Source organism: Mercenaria mercenaria, chromosome 15, assembly GCF_021730395.1.
Source record: "Mercenaria mercenaria strain notata chromosome 15, MADL_Memer_1, whole genome shotgun sequence".
In the NCBI taxonomy this organism is placed as follows: domain Eukaryota; kingdom Metazoa; phylum Mollusca; class Bivalvia; order Venerida; family Veneridae; genus Mercenaria; species Mercenaria mercenaria.
In genome coordinates this window covers 13,442,807-13,460,637 of record NC_069375.1, presented here as the reverse complement: position 1 = coordinate 13,460,637, position 17,831 = coordinate 13,442,807, and the positions used below count along the sequence as shown (strand labels likewise).

At 38.7% G+C, this 17,831-nt stretch overlaps 1 protein-coding gene across 1 annotated transcript; it reads right to left on the bottom strand.

Annotated features, from left to right (window-relative positions):
• Positions 1–1,346: 1,346 nt before the first annotated feature.
• LOC123547114 (uncharacterized) lies at positions 1,347–17,802 on the bottom strand. The gene is made up of 5 exons (XM_053524589.1): positions 17,390–17,802; positions 16,617–16,728; positions 14,141–14,288; positions 2,658–5,726; positions 1,347–2,479 (listed from the first exon to the last, which is right to left on the bottom strand). Exons 1-5 carry the CDS (start codon positions 17,800–17,802, stop codon positions 2,154–2,156), a joined length of 4,068 nt encoding a protein of 1,355 aa, XP_053380564.1. The 3' UTR covers positions 1,347–2,153.
• Positions 17,803–17,831: the final 29 nt, after the last annotated feature.

Sequence of the window (17,831 nt, the reverse complement as noted above, 5' to 3'; positions counted from 1 at the left end):
ACGGCTTTGACAGTTAAATAACGTTTCCTAAATATGTTCTATCGGTATCTTGAAGATGTAACATCTAGCAGTTACATAACCGACAAGCATAGATCATGTGTTGACACATTGTCTCATCATGGGAAACGTTTGTGTGCAGCACTAAGATAATCCATCAATGCATATAAAAGTTATGAAGTGGAAACAATTTTTACTTGAGCTTCAGTAGTGACCGTGACCTATGACCTTTAAGCATAAGTTATGTCAGTGCATTATTTACATATTGCTTTCTATTCACATATCAAGTTTTATGAACCTAGCTATATACTTTTTCAGTAATTGCAGGATCCAAATTTGCGGATGGATAAACGGGCGGACGGACGTACAGATGGATGGAGGGCATTCCTATTTCCCCTCCGATGTTCCAACGGCAGAGGTCTAAAATGTGAAAAGTGGAAGCTCCACAGGTCGCTCTACACAACAAAAACGAAAATGTCGCAGGCTCGGTTTGATTGAGCATGTTCATGGACGGTAGTGGAAATGGAACCTACCGTCCACGCCCTCTAACCCCGAGTTGAACAGAACTCAACATTTACACATGCGACAAGTACAAAATAATTTAGAGACATCCGCAGATGTGTGAAAACTTCCGAAAACGTCTTCTGATCAGTTTTGAGACACGCTCACGAGTAAATAAGAGTTTGCTCTACAACAGTCATCCGGTCCCAATCCAAAGTCAGGGTCTCGTTACGTCTTCCTATCCCCTGCTCTAAGAATTTTAATCTATGCCCAACACCCGTGTCCCACCTACCCAAGGGTGCCTCTAAAACAAGTGTTTTCCAGGAATGGCGGCCAACATTGCCTTGATGGGGGACAACTCTACAACGACCATATGGACCGATCCAAAAGTTCAGGTCCGAGGCGGAGATGGCGGCGTCCAAACAGAAAAAAATAAAACCAATCCGAAAACGACATCAGACCAATTTAGAAGCTAAAAGGTTAAGGTCTGGGGCGGAGCTGAGGACACCAAGATTATCATATATTTAGCAGTCATGTCCTGAACCTACATGGGTGGGTGGATGGATGGATATGAGCGTTCCTATTTTGTGTGATTTTCCTCACTTCAGTTCGTTTTAGTTCTCATCGTCACTAGTGAGCTACGAAATTCGATTCGAGCACTTAACAACTTCTTGTCAATATTCGTGGGTATCCTTGCTACAATAATCATTATAAATAACACATTGAATATAAATGGATAGATGGAGATAAAATACATATATAATCATTTTATTGAAAAATTTGACCGGCTCACAATACGAAACCATCCCTTACCATAAGAAACCAGTTTGACACAAGCAAAAGCAATGTAAGCATCACAGATAACTTTATTCTAGATATTCCAAAACAGGAAACACATAAATAAGTAAACGACAAAGCTACACAATAAAATATGAATCAAATCATAAATAAGCCAATTCATTTCACTGAAACATTTTACTCTCTTATCCTTTCTGAACGCAATGTTTAAAATAAATACAGTTAGCCATTGTAACGAGTTAAAAGAACGCATCTGTGATAAGTAATGTCATTCAGTGCCATGTTTATGTTGAATCGATTTTGTTGCATTGAATAAGATACAAAAACGTTAAAACACAGTTCTACACTCAAATAATTTCCACTAATGTAACACAATTCTAGGGCAAATTTAATATAATTGTACTAACAAAAATAAAACAAGTCAGTTGATTTTAAAGACGAATTAGGGGATGTTCCGGTATAAAGATACCTGGAATTGCGTCTAGTACATTGGCTGTGCATGAATATTTGATAGCAATTACAGCTTGAAAGCAATACGTTTTATACGAATAGAAGACAAAGGTAACAGCTTTGGTTTATCTTTTTTGAAAGTAATATTGAAAATTAACCACGTTTACATTAAGAAAACAGAAAAATTTCTATTCCCCGCTATGGTTAACATGATAAATAGTGCTGATAAATATTATATAGTTAGATAAAAGAATGCGATTTTATAATTTACTTTATTGTGACCTTGGGCTGCCATACTGTCCTGGGCCTAGCGACACTGGCCAATAAGGTAAGTGTCATGTAACTATGAAGCCAATACGTAACTATCTACAATATATCAATGGTGTGATTATTTTTTAATCTCACATTTATATTGTGATGTTTATTTGTGCCTCCTGTACATTTATCAAGCCCGGTATTTTTTCTTCCGCCATCCCGTCTTCCTTTTCATCCTTTGATCCTATCTCGGAGTTGTCTTGGTGCATTGTTTGCACGTCGGTAGTCTTGATGGACTTTTCTTCCTGCACTTCCACACTTTCTTGATGCATGTACTTATCACGTATGCGGTTTTGGTTTCTGATCTTCGCCTTTTGCATTGCCATACAGCATACCACGATGCATATGAGAACTACAGCAGCCACAGCAAAGAATACATAGACGAAAGCATTTATATTGTCTACTACTGGCTTTCGACCTAAAATGAAACATTTTTCAGAGATATATTTACATGTAACGTATGCATTATACTCTCAATTAATGAACCACTAAAGAATTACATTTACTTTCTTTCAGTGTTTTTTTTTCTATTAGTATAATAAAATGTAAAATGTACAATCATCTTAAGCATATTTGTATTCATATAAGAGCATTACCTTTGAATTCTATGACAAATAAATGTGCTTCATTTGAGGACAGATTTGCGACTACATTGCCAGCCTCACAATAGTAGACACCTTCGTCTTTGGGTGTGATTTTAGGTATAATTAAGTAGGCCATATGTTGTCCCGGAATACGATCGCCATCTTTATACCACCAAACATCTGGTTCTGGGTCTCCAATTGCGTCACAAGGAAATACAACTTCTGATCCAACTACCGCCGTTATGTTATTCAACTGAAGTCGGAACGTCGGAGGGATGGCGCAGAAAGGATTTAGCTTTGTTACGAGTTCAAGAGTCGACACAACATATTTCATCGTTGACACCATTTCTTTAATTGAGACATTTGTGTTCAGAAACATGCTTGTAACATTTTCGTCTAACTGCATGATAGCATCTTGAATCAAGGCCACGTTTGGTACTTCTTCCTCTTCGTAAAGATCGTAAAGCTCGGTGAAACAGTGTAGGATACAGTCTTGGAAACCTGCACATATATCTTCCTCAAAGAATTGTTTTGTGACACCATTCATAAGAGCCATCCATTGGGTTGAGAAATCAACTGATTCAATGTTATTCAGTTCAGCTGCAGTATTTTCTCTTGACGCATTCACTCTTGCATTAAAATCATTTATTATCGAATTATTCATAACTTCATTTTTTGCTTCTTCCTCTGCAGCATCAATTTCTCCGTCAGTTAGATTATAATCCTCTTGAGCGTAGTCTCTGCTTACACCCATATTTTCAAAAGAAAGATTTGCTGTAAAAGTGTTTATGTCCATTAAAGAAATATCAGCTTCAAACTGGTCTGCAATATTATAAATCTCGTTTGAATCGTTTGCGAGTGTGTATAAATACTCGAAGGAAGTTGACATAAAGTCTTCGATTTTCACTATCATGCGACATTTCTCAGCGAATAATTTAGTCCTGTAATCGTAATCGGTGCTAGCATTATATTCAAACCCTAGCGATTCATTTATGTAAACAATATCTATATCGTCACTTCTCGAGCGGCGAAGATGATCAAATATTATCGAGAATGCTTTAAAAGAAGCACTTCTCTTTCTTCGTCTTTTTAATATTCGCATAGCTGTTTTTACTGTTGCTTTTGCTGCATGATATATGCTCAAGTATGGATGTAAGAAATTAATTGGAAACTCTACTTTCATCCAACCCATTCTGAATAGATTTATATCGCAGTAAACATAAAATATTGGGAGGTCCCTATCACTTATTTGAACATTAAACCCACAATTTCGTACATCTACAATTTTTTGCAAGCCATGTTCTATTATCATTTGGGCAACTGTTGCTGCTACTCTAACTGCTTCTTTTACTGCCTCTAATGTTACTTTTATCATTTCAAAAGAGATTTTCACCATTTCTAATGCTGCATTAGCGAGGTCAAATACGTGTTCTGCAATTTCAAGTGACAAACGAGACTTTTCGAGAACGAATTCAGCAGCAGTTAGTGCAAGATTAGCAATATCGAAAGGAATCATCGCTGTTCTCACAAATATTTTAGCAGCTTCTAAAGCAGCAAATGCTATTGTCCGTATAATCATACATGCTATATTTCGGATTATACATACTGGATCGGGAATTCGAAACATACATCTGGTAAAATAACAGCATGGGTAATAAACTCGAGCAAACCAGATTTTCTTCGAACATATTTTACATCTAATTCCAGGGATACAAAAGGAGTCGCATTTTCGTATTCTACATAGATTCTTCACTTTTATCTTTCTTCGATTTAATTCTTCTATTGCACGTAAATAAGGCTTCCTTGTTTCGTCTACTTTTCTCCTTGCTACTGCAAGAGCAGCCTCTGCTTTATCAAAACTCTCCTTCATGTTTAAAAAGACACCTTCCATTTTGTTTAAGGAAGCTTGAGCTTTTGTTAGCTGGGTCTGTGCATCAGTAAAAGAATTCTGTACAAGTGTTATTCTCGTATTCACTTTATCAGCAATCATATTTGTGAGCTTCTTCAAGGCACTTATATATGAGCCAGAGAAAGAGTCCGTTCGTGTCTGTGTCTGCCTTTTCTTTCTATCATTAGCAACAAATCGGCCATTTACGTCGAAAAGCAGGTTATTGAATGAATTATGGCTAATGATAACGTCGATCTGTGAGAAAAATGTGTTCCAAATATTCGTTTCATAGTACACGAAAATTCCTTCAAAAGTAACCAATGTGTCGACGGTACATACAACGCCTAGTATCTTAATAAAACTATTAAATTGCATTACAGCAGTATACTTTTCAAGTGACATTGCCAGTCCTATGCCGCCACCTATTTCCAAATCTAAAAAGCGTCCAATACTTTTACTTCGTGAGGCTTGTCCAATTACTCTCAAAGACGCCTGACCATTTAACAGCTTTGAAACAGCGTCGAATCTACTACACTGCAACATATTTTCTGAGTAAAATACTTCTATATTAAACCATCCTAATTTGATTTTGGACTCTTCTCCAAAGAACATAGATATGTCTACTGAATATCTTAATCCTAATGACGTGCATGTTGATAACGATTTAGTTTGCATATAAAATCGCTTGATCATATCATTCAATACTTTTTTTACTTTTTCAATATTTTCGCTAACATTTGTCATAAAGGCGTCAGTTGTTTGTGAGACTGAAAATTCTACGGTGTCATGAAGCAGTGTGACTTGACGTTTAATGTTCTTATATAAAAACCAAATATTTTGCAGAAACATGCGTTGTTCTCTTGCGCCATATAGCCCGTCATAGTATTTGTTAATAGCAGATTGCATTATGATAACTTTCTGAAATAGCTGATCTGGCAAGTCACTAAATTTTACCTCATCTTGCATTGCTAGAAGGTCTCCTATAGTTTCATTTAAATCTGTAAGAAAACTTGAAATATTAATTTGAGAAGGTTCAGTCCAACGACAACCTATCAGCACGTCAATTACTTGGGCTGGATCTTGATATGGGCTCCAGTGCCTTAGAATTGGTACGTTTTTAAACGGGTCCACTGTTGTTTTTAAGGAAAAATAAAGTCCATCGGGAACGATGTTTTCATCACATTGATTAAAACCTGAAAATTAAATATCGAAATGCTACTATAAATAGTCGGAGTATCAACATTTCTATAAAATGGAAATTTCTTTTTTCAAAGGTCTTAGAACTGAACTCTTTTCACTTTTCTATTCGGCAATATGGTCTGAAAATAAAGTATGAGACAGTAACGTAGTAAATGAAATTAAAGCGAACATCGATTTTCACTTGCACGACTTTCTTTTAACATTTTAAAACGAAGCATAGCTGGCGATCATACAAAATGCGTTTCAGACTTTTTGAAAAATACAGTTTACCATCAATGCTCTTTACATTAGAAGATTGGAAACCGTAAAATTGACACTTAAACAATAATGGACTAAATTTTTAAACAAGCACCTATCTATCAATCCCTGGCAATAATCGACAGTTTTGTAACTATTCGTCAAATGATGCCGTATTTGACTTCGCGGGAATTATATAACTTTCTTACATCTATTTTCTACTCTGGAGCACTATCGTGCAAATGAAAAGCCGCCTTTTATATTCCCTAAGCTGTCGGAGTCGCGTACCAAAATCGATACGCTTGTAACTCTAATGAGCCGGAAAATAACTACACGAGGACTGTTAACTATGAAACGAAACGTAAAGGTAAAAAAATGCAGATTGCTTTTTTTACATGTCTATGTCACTACTAGTATATACGATAATTTTGACAACTGAAAAAGGAAACATGGAAACTCTACACATGCACATGTTAAAAGTACCAAAAACAATTTAGAGACATCCGCAGTTGTGTTCAAACAACCTTGTACATTGAACCTTAAATGATACTCAAAGTGAAATTCCATGAAAAATGATCGGTGTGAAGTGAGCAGTTAGCAGTTGCAGCAGTTCAGCAGTTAACTGCTACAACTGCTGGCAGTTACAGCAGTTAACTGCTAGAACTGCTGGCAGTTACAGCAGTTAACTGCTACAACTGCTGGCAGTTGCAGCAGTTTACAGCTACTTGTATTATAGTCCATCAAAGGGAAATTAATCAGAAAGGATTCCTCGGAATTGCCTTCCCTTATAATTGTAACCGTTCCATCAGCTCAGACTTAAAATAGTGCCAACTTAAGCTGATCTTGTAGGATGCACTTAACTAGAAACCCTCAAGTTCACTCAAGTTTCACTAAGCATGCAACTTTCCAGCCATGCTATAGCTCCAAAGAGCAGATATTTCAGCGGGGTGGTTACTACCCTAGGTTCGTACACTGGGTATATCAAGTTTATTCTAAAGTTAGACCAAGTAAAAACCAAGCTGAATAGCAGTTTTCAAATATATTTACAAACCCTTAACAATAGCGAACAGCTAAGTTAATACATCATAAAATGAAATGTGACAAGTAAAATCATGAATACTAGGTACAGTTCATAGATGATGCTTTGCTAAGAACTTGCGGGTTGTGACGGAAGAGGGCCGTCCGTAACCCATAATGTACCATATACTATATAAGGGTTATGACAGAATTGGGCTGCCTGTACCCTTTTAGCCTTTAGCCTGCTGCCGGCTAGTGATTCTGCCTTTGCGACCAGTGCAGACCAAGATCAGCCTGCACATCCGTGCAGGCTGACCATGGTCTGCACTGTTTACTATTCAGTCAGTAAATTTTCATTTAATAACGCCCCTTCTAATAGTAAATGGTATTGCCCAAACTGAATGATGGAACAGTCCTTTTTAGAAATTCAGCAGGGTAAAGGTTAGGTGTAGAATTTTATGTGATCAACTGGGTTATGACAGAAAATGGCTGCCCGTAACCCACGGATTTGTGACAAACAAATATGCCAGACGTAGGGTCTGACCTGGTTGCTTGGATTTCATTAGTATTTAGGTAAACTTTCAGTAACAGTTAAACTGGTATGAAATTAGCATATTAACATATTCATAAGTAATAAATATTTTACTCACATCATAATCAGAATTCTTTTACATTTTAAAGAGAAATAAAATTGCTCTTAGAATAATTATTAATATGTAATTCTAACAAACTGTATATATGCTATGAAACAAATGTAATTAAATTTTCAGAATAAAAGGGAATTAATTCATGTGATATTACAGAATTAAGTAAGAGTTACTAAACTAAAGAAAAGTCAAAACCATTATAATTATCTTTCACTAAAACGAAAGTAGGGAATTCCAAATTTCAAAGTGGAAACTGAAAAGATTTTGATAGTTTCGCATGTGTCCCGGGCGCTAAATTTATATATAACACGTATATGCATTTTACATGCATTAATATTCAAGTAGTTATTTATCATTATAATTGAACAAAGGAGAGGTAAAAAGAATAAACATAATGTATGACAAGAAACGAAATGAGTGGGGGTGCTTCAAAGTCTGGGCAGAACGTAAAATGGCGAGTTTCGGTGTCGGGCTCCAGTCCCGCAACAGCAGAAGAAACTGGGGTGCCACCGGGTGGTCGTTGTAGAGAGGGTGGACGCCCGACACGCCCGGGTGGTGGCCATCCTGGTTAAGGTCTGGTTTCCGAGCAAGGGTGGACTTTGGTGTTTGGCCGGGAAGGCTCGAAAACGCCATTTCGCCTCCAGCAGTTGATTGCCTGGCCGTAACCGTAGAAGAAACTGGGGTGCCACCGGGTGGGCGTTGTAGAGGGGGTCCGTGCATGCGGACCCGGCATAGCGGCCATCCCGGTTAAGGTCTGGTTTTTTCGTGAGCGTGCGTCAAAGTCTGGGCAGAACGTAAAATGGCGAGTTTCGGTGTCGGGCTCCAGTCCCGCAACAGCAGAAGAAACTGGGGTGCCACCGGGTGGTCGTTGTAGAGAGGGTGGACGCCCGACACGCCCGGGTGGTGGCCATTCTGGTTAAGGTCTGGTTTCCGAGCAAGGGTGGACTTTGGTGTTTGGCTGGGAACGCTCGAAAACGCCATTTCGCCTCCAGCAGTTGATTGCCTGGCCGTAACCGTAGAAGAAACTGGGGTGCCACCGGGTGGGCGTTGTAGAGGGGTCCGTGCATGCGGACCCGGCATAGCGGCCATCCCGGTTAAGGTCTGGTTTTTTCGTGAGCGTGCGTCAAAGTCTGGGCAGAACGTAAAATGGCGAGTTTCGGTGTCGGGGTCCAGTCCCGCAACAGTAGAAGAAACTGGGGTGCCACCGGGTGGTCGTTGTAGAGAGGGTGGACGCCCGACACGCCCGGGTGGTGGCCATCCTGGTTAAGGTCTGGTTTCCGAGCAAGGGTGGACTTTGGTGTTTGGCCGGGAAGGCTCGAAAACGCCATTTCGCCTCCAGCAGTTGATTGCCTGGCCGTAACCGTAGAAGAAACTGGGGTGCCACCGGGTGGGCGTTGTAGAGGGGGTCCGTGCATGCGGACCCGGCATAGCGGCCATCCCGGTTAAGGTCTGGTTTTTTCGTGAGCGTGCGTCAAAGTCTGGGCAGAACGTAAAATGGCGAGTTTCGGTGTCGGGCTCCAGTCCCGCAACAGCAGAAGAAACTGGGGTGCCACCGGGTGGTCGTTGTAGAGAGGGTGGACGCCCGACACGCCCGGGTGGTGGCCATCCTGGTTAAGGTCTGGTTTCCGAGCAAGGGTGGACTTTGGTGTTTGGCCGGGAACGCTCGAAAACGCCATTTCGCCTCCAGCAGTTGATTGCCTGGCCGTAACCGTAGAAGAAACTGGGGTGCCACCGGGTGGGCGTTGTAGAGGGGGTCCGTGCATGCGGACCCGGCATAGCGGCCATCCCGGTTAAGGTCTGGTTTTTTCGTGAGCGTGCGTCAAAGTCTGGGCAGAACGTAAAATGGCGAGTTTCGGTGTCGGGCTCCAGTCCCGCAACAGCAGAAGAAACTGGGGTGCCACCGGGTGGTCGTTGTAGAGAGGGTGGACGCCCGACACGCCCGGGTGGTGGCCATCCTGGTTAAGGTCTGGTTTCCGAGCAAGGGTGGACTTTGGTGTTTGGCCGGGAAGGCTCGAAAACGCCATTTCGCCTCCAGCAGTTGATTGCCTGGCCGTAACCGTAGAAGAAACTGGGGTGCCACCGGTGGGCGTTGTAGAGGGGGTCCGTGCATGCGGACCCGGCATAGCGGCCATCCCGGTTAAGGTCTGGTTTTTTCGTGAGCGTGCGTCAAAGTCTGGGCAGAACGTAAAATGGCGAGTTTCGGTGTCGGGCACCAGTCCCGCAACAGCAGAAGAAACTGGGGTGCCACCGGGTGGTCGTTGTAGAGAGGGTGGACGCCCGACACGCCCGGGTGGTGGCCATCCTGGTTAAGGTCTGGTTTCCGAGCAAGGGTGGACTTTGGTGTTTGGCCGGGAACGCTCTCCCCTTTTTTGACTTGCTTATTTGCTTATTTCTAATGTTTCTCCAGTGGGATAATTGTCGTGTAGTTTTGACTCAAGACACCATTTTCACTTCCAAGGACAAGTTTTCAGTATAGAAAGCCATACCGGTATCTCGTTGCGTATCTCTCTCTAAATAGCATTCACCGAGTAGGTTTATATCATAACCCCCCCTCCCCCCCCCCCCCCCCCCCCACACACACACAAAATAATAATATAAAATAAAATGAGTCTAGGTAAATAAAATGTAGAATGATGACAGATGCGCTATAGTATAATTTACGTTAGATTTTGTAGTAGTAATGATTTCCTACTGCGTTTCACATGGTCTCCCGTTTTATCTATTTCTTTCACCCTAATTGTGATAAAGATTCACACTTATTCTGCCCACTTCCTTGAAAAAAGTAAGATTAAGGTGTTGTCGCGACCCTATAAGAGCTTGAACCTATAACCCCAGGATCGAAAGGCAAACACCTTGACATTGACCCCGTTTTAAGATTTTTTAATCAATCACCAGCCAAAATTAACTCCATGTGATCTCCAGTCGGAACTATCTTTTAATGCCGGGCAAAAGACAAAACCACATTGGAACTGCAACCAGTGAAATTGGAACCTTGACACATTAGTTCCGCGCACACGATACTAGGGGAAAAAGACAACATTGTTCCGACAAGATATTATACGTACTATAACAATGTAATATCATAACAGTTACATTAATGTAACTACAATTTAAACATACTGAGGTCTTTTTTCTTTATAAAGGTATTAGACACAATAATTCTATTAATTCAGTACCAAAGACATGATGTTGGCGTTGTATGCTGAATTGACAGAAATGGTTGATGTCGCAACAATTTAAAACTGTAACATTTTTTTCAAGATGAACCAACATGTTTCTGAAAAAAAAAATGCTTTTTAATGCTGTATAATGACAGAGCACTAGATATGTGCACATTTTGTAATTAGGTATCTGGCATACTGACAATCCGTTGCTGAAGCAATACATGATAGTTTGATTCTAATATGAAAATTACATTTAACAGGTACGAATAAAGAGTGCTGCTATATATACATTTAATCTTCTATTTCATATGAAAGGCTTGTTACACTTAAAAGCTAATTTAGGCACAGTGTATGGATTACTAGGTACGCAGGATAGAACTCACTCTACGCACTCCTATGTTTTTTCAGCGTTGTTAGCACAAATACACGTTGCACGGTGACGTGTCCACCTACAATATTTGGTGCCTTAAATGAGACGTGAACTAGTGCTTCCCCATTCTTCCATCTACGTTTTTACATAAAAAAGAGCATATTACAATCGATCGAAATAATAATCAGCGGAACCATGTTTTAATTATCCAAACAATACTAGTCAGTTACAAGCTGCGTGGATAATTCACTCGGACAAGACTCGTGGAATTCTTTCGCAGGTGTAGGCCCTATACTCTGTGTATTGTTTATATAATTTTTATGTTAAAATATGTTTATGCTAGATATTATTTCAAAAATAAACGTATATAGCTACATATGGTTCGCCCTCAAAATTGTGAATACAGTAGTAACTGTTAATTTAATGTTTGTTGTTACAACAGCAATAGAATAAAGAATGTTGTTACCGTAACTTCTATTAAAACCTAAAAGCAGCAAAACTGCAAGTACTACTCCAGTGCAAACTTCCGGTGATCCGTAGGTTTATGCTACTTCAAACTGTATACATTGTATAGATTTTACATTCTTACTAAAAGCTTTGTTATTTTTCAGCTTTGTAATTAATGACATTTCATACATTCGCAATGTTTAACTGCTGTAACTGCTGGCTGTTGTATGTAGCAGTTAACTGCTGTAACTGCCAGCAGTTGTAGCAGTTAACTGCTGCAACTGCTAACTGCCAACTTCCTGCTGGTTGAAAAATGGCGTATGGTCGAAAGATGAAATAATAGGCTTGCCTTAAACGAGAAATCAATGGGCAGAACTAAACATCTTTCAGCTTTACAAGTCCTTGCCACTATGGTGTATTCATTTTGGAACCTCGTACCTCTATTGGTCTGTGCTATTTATTTTGCTTTCGGTCATGCTACAATGTGAGCTGCTGTATAAGCATAGATAGTGCCTCCCCAATGCGATAATAACGATACCAACATGCTTGTTTATAGACAGACTAGTACTATTACAAATGTATATAGCTGTAACTACAACATCGCCCAAGTTTGCCTTTGTCTGCCCGTTAGTTCGTAGGAGAGAATGTGTGATTATGATTTGATTTGTGATCTCAAAAAGTATTTCACCTGCCGGTATTCTTGAAATATTAGAGGTCATAAACTTTATCTGATTGTTTAGAAACTGGCTCTACAAAATCTAGATCTAGTTTGAAACTGGATCATCTATGGTTTGAAATTAGGTCACGTGGTTATGCCTTAGAAAAACATTGTAAGCATTACAGAGGCTAAGTTTCATGCTGGATTTAATATAATAACAGTGATTGCCTTCATCAAATCTAGGTCATGGTTGAATTATTTTATGCTGGATTTAATATAGTAACAGTGATTGCCTTCATCAAATCTAGGTCAAGGTTGAAACTAGTTCATCTGCGATTAAAAATTAGGTTAAAACATAGAAGGTCAAAACATAGAACAACATTTAAAAATACTCTACAAAGGCCATATATTCTGTATGAAACTCAGGATATTTGTCTATATAAAATCGAGAACGAGTTTAAAACTGCTTTATCGTAGGTAGCTCAATTCACCTAGTGACATTGTTATCAACCTCGTATACTCCAGTTTCAAACTTGACCTATATTCTATAATGACAGTAATCTGGTCATACGATCAGGTTAAAAAACTGGCCTCTAGCGTGGAAACAATGTTTGCCTATGATTTCACAAACTGGCATAGATGTTGACCCCAGATTCTGACCATCTTTCAGAAAGATCAGGTAGAAAATATTGCCTTTGAAACGTTTACAAAACTAATCTGTTATTTTACCTAGTGGCTTTATTTTTTATCCTAGTTCTAAATTAAATTTAGATTCTTTAAAGTTCTATTAACAAGGATTATTATGGATCTAGTAGAAAATATATCCTATACAGATTTAACAATGTTACAGCTCATCTTGCCTCAAGTGCACAATTAACATTCCAGTTAAGTTTTATGACTAGGCCAAATTATGTACAAGGTATGTGTAACACAAATATTCTCTGATCAATAGATGGACGAATTGACAGAAGGCCATGTTAACAATGCCAACTCTGTATTACTCCGCAACAATGTAGGGATATGGTTAGATTGAAATCTATATGTCATAACAATAAGTTATGATATATATCCGAATGTCAGAAATACGGAAAGCAACCATACAAATCTGATTGAGCAAGAACAAAAATTCCTAAGGCAATGCAATACAAACGAATGGGGGTTTTAAACATTGCATCATTGTAAACTGTTGCATTTAAAGTTCCATATAATGAATGTAGCATAATTATAATACTGCTGCATATTGTAAATCGTAACACTAGATGTAGATTAATTTCACTCAAGTGAAATTCCATAGGGCCAAATTGTACGGTGTATAGCATTTCAATTGTCAAAATTATGGCATTAACTTGCCAGACAGTGTCATCTACATATTACAAAGCAATATGCATTTCTTTACTCAATAATATTTCGAATTTGGACTGTATTTCTGTTGGTAACTGGGGCATGCGCGATAAAGAGTAGGTATCCGTCGCAAGGTAGTTCCATGTGTCATTTTCACAGTTTCTCATCTTTTAGAAAAACGCATTCATGGAAAGGAACATTTTAAAGCATACTGATATTGTAAAACAATATATTCCGGGATCGCTGTCTATTCTCAATTCGTTAAAAATGCTCAACTGTATTCCTACAGTTTGACAGCGATGGGAAGAGGGGACGGACACCAAATGTCTGTGAAAAATATATGAAGATTTTAACGCATAACTCAATACGGTTTTGTTAACAGCTTTTGTATGAAACTTTTTAAAGTTTGGGACTGCTTTTAAATAATGTGTATGTGTATGTGTATGGAATTAAACCTACATTATGTAATCAAATGTAATCTACTTGCACCAACAGGTGTAATATCATGAAAACTGGCTATTCTTACCTTGCTCATTTCGATAAAGGTCGATGTCAAATGACAACATACCAAGTGTTTCCGTGAATGCTTTACCAAGGACATGTATATCAAATGACGGAGCAACAGTGACGTCAAGTGTAGATATACTGCTATATGGATCGACTGAGGAAAGCAGCTATATTAAATGAAGAAAAAACAAGTGAATGAAGTATTGCCATGCAATACAAAGTCCCCTACTGGAAGGCACCTAATTTTCTCTACTGCAGTATAACATCATGAACTGATATCTGTCAATGATGTTTAAACATTATTGTACTATTATATACAATATGTTATAACAACACACCTGGATTAAAATGTGCATATATAAAAACCCACAGTTGTTTTCATATTGAAATGTTTTGACCGATTATAAAAAAAATATCATATAAGTTATTTATAGTACCAACAAAGGAAAATTAATCTTAAAAAAAAAAAAAAAAAAAAAAAAATCTATAAAATATAAGTTCACAAGAAACTCTTTACCAGGTAGAGATAGGTCAAAATACACCTAAAAAATGGATGTAACATGCATGTTGTACCACAGAAAAGTGGTCTCGATTTTTCTCTACGGCCAATAATAAAAAAGTTACAATAAAATCTATTTATAGTAAAAACAAAGGGACGTAATTCTAAAAACAAGGGTGCCTCATGGTGGTGAACATTTGGTCCAAGTTACATCAAAATCCCTCAATGCATGGAGAAGAAATGCTCCGGACAAAGTCATTCTTGAATTTGACCTTTGACCTCTAAATATGACCTTGACCTTAGACCTAGGGACCTGGCTTTTGCACATGACAATCCGTCTTATGTTGGTGAACATTTGTGCCAAGTTACATCAAAATCCCTCCATGCATGAAGAAGAAATGCTCCAGACAAAGTCATTCTTGTGTCTGACCTTTGGTCTCTAAGTGTGACCTTGACATTAGACCCTGGGCTTGGGTTTTGCGCATAACATGTTGTCTCATCCAGGGGAATATTTGTGCCAACTGATATCTAAATCCTGTTTTGCATGACAAAGTTTTAGACTGGACAGGAAAAAAATCCTACTGACCTTTGATCTCAAAGTGTGACCTTGACCTTTAAGCTAGGGTACTGGGTGTTGCGCATGACATGTCATCTCATCCTGGGGAACAATTATGCCAAGTGATATTGTAATCCCTTGATGGATGACAGAGTTCTGGATCGGACAGGAAAAAAAAACTATTGACCTTTGAACTCCAATTGTGACCTTGACCTTTGAGCTAAGGGTCCGGGATTTGCGCACGACACGTCGTCTCATCATGGGGAACATTTGTGCCAAGTAATATTAAAATCCCTTAATGAATGTCAGAGTTATGGACCGGACATGAAACAGACCCTGTTCATGCTATGTTAACATTTGACTGCTAAGTGTGACCTTGACCTTTGAGCTAGGGGTCTGAAAGTTGTGCTTGACACATCGTCTTATTATGAGGTACATTTGTGCCAAGTAATATTAAAATCCCTTCATGGATGGCAGAGTTATGGACCGGACAGGAAAAAATCCCTGTTGACCTTTGACCTCCAATTGTGACCTTGACCTTTAAGCTAGGTGTCTAGGTTTTGCGCATGACACATCGTCTCATCATGGGGAACATTTGTGCCAAGTAATATTAAAATCCCTTCATGGATGGGAGAGTTATGGACAGGACAGGAAAAAATCCCTGTTGATCTTTGACCTCCAACTGTGACCTTGACCTTTGAGCTAGGGGTGCGGGTTTTGCGCATGACACGTCGTCTCATCATGGGGAACATTTGTGCCAAGTAATATTAAAATCCCTTCATGGATGGGAGAGTTATGGACCGGACAGGAAAAAAGCCCTGTTGACCTTTGACCTCCAATTGTGACCTTGACCTTTGAGCTAGGGGTCCAGGTTTTGCGCATGACACGTCGTCTCATCATGGGGAACATTTGTGCCAAGTAATATCAAAATCCCTTCATGGATGACAGAGTTATGGACCGGACACGAAATTGCGGACGGACGGACAGACGGACGGATGGAATGACGGAAAAGCGCATTCCTATAGTCCCCGAAACTGGTTTTCAACCAGTAGGGGACTAAAAAACGTTAGCAATGTATTAATATAAGTACAGGCAATAGAACAAAGCTGGATATAAAAGGATAAAATTGTAATTTTGAAAATTTGCAATCTTGACACGGGAATAATTGCAGAGTACTAAAAATATAACTTGGACTGGTCTTATGTTTCGAGGTCTGTTTCACAATGCCTACTTATTACAAAGTTTGAACATAGCAACAATATATGTTATACGAAAATATATCCATCTAACAAAGAATTAAGACAGCTGATACAACATGATAGTTAACTAGGCCGCTCAAGTTTGGTTTGAAATTCACCAAAAGAATGCTGCATTCAGAGTCTGGTCTACAAATTAGATTTAATAATCTAGGGCCTGATATCATTATAATAATACACTCACCGTCTCTGTGCTACTTGCTGACTTGAAATAGCTTTCTTTCCCTTCAAACTTCATTATAAACATTGAAATTTCTGTATAAGAACCCACCCATAGCTTCGGGTATGGAAGAGTTCTGCAGATATAAAAGTCTTCAAACTGGGCCGAAAACAGTAAAGTCATTGGCAGAGTAATCTTATAAATGTCAATGGAAATCTCTATATTAATAATAATAATAATAATAATAATAAATACAATGATTTTTTTCAACAAGAGTAAAATTAATTAAAATTCTTTACAAGAGCATACATACTTTACATTTACTGAGTCGGTTTTACGTTTTTTAAGAATTATCAACAATTTACAAGTATAAAGACAAATATTTCAAAGCCTTAAAATCACAATTATTCTGTAAAATGCATTGTCTTAAAGTCAATACGATGTCAACAGATGCAGAGAGGTTAAATATTTGAAGTTTTGAAATGAGATCCTTCTGTATGTTTTCGACACAAACAACCATTAAATCGTTTTACATAGGCAATATTTGTGTCCATTTGCATCAAGTAGTCTATGTATTTTGTGTGTGATTATATTCGTCATATACTTACCTTTTGGATCTTTCTCTCTGGTTTTTAGAATACAAAAATAAGAGTACATGCATATCTATACCTTTACTACTACATGAACATTTTTAAAGCTGCTGTCCCCTTATTAAGTACATTTATTTCAAAAGGATCATTAAATTACTGTTGGAAAGTGTCAATTGACACAACTCCAAAAGAAGATGTTTTACTTACGGAGTGAATGCCTTATACCCGTTCCAAAAAGATAAATGTTCATCATTCACATGTATTGCCTCACCCATGCTTATCCCTACACCTCTAGGGTGATGTTTTGTTCTCAGATATACTGTTAGATCATCTATGTGTTTGCTCAAGTCTTCAGGTATCAGTAAAAATGCAGTTCCGTTGTCGTTATCAGTTACATCGAGCACCAAGCATAACATTTCCCCAGATGTTGGCTGCTGTATGTAGACACTCTCGCCGTATATTTCTATTCTCAAGTCAGTAGAAAACCGGAAGACATTATACAGTCGATCAGACAACACAGGCGCCTCAGTACACCACTGTGTTGTCGCTATTTGACTACCTTGTTTAAATTCTGACTTCATGTGTATAACAGATTGGGTGCTCGGATGAACTACCGACATATCGATCCAGCTTGGAAGGCACTCAGGTA

Bases quoted from the DNA above. Each gene is read 5' to 3' on its own strand.
- LOC123547114 (XM_053524589.1), bottom strand. From the start codon at position 17,802: ATGTCGGTAGTTCATCCGAGCACCCAATCTGTTATACACATGAAGTCA. The intron at 16,729-17,389 runs GTAAGTAAAACA...TTATATCTGCAG, and splicing joins GGGTATAAGGCATTCACTCC to AACTCTTCCATACCCGAAGC. The intron at 14,289-16,616 runs GTGAGTGTATTA...CATTTAATATAG, and splicing joins CAGCAAGTAGCACAGAGACG to CTGCTTTCCTCAGTCGATCC.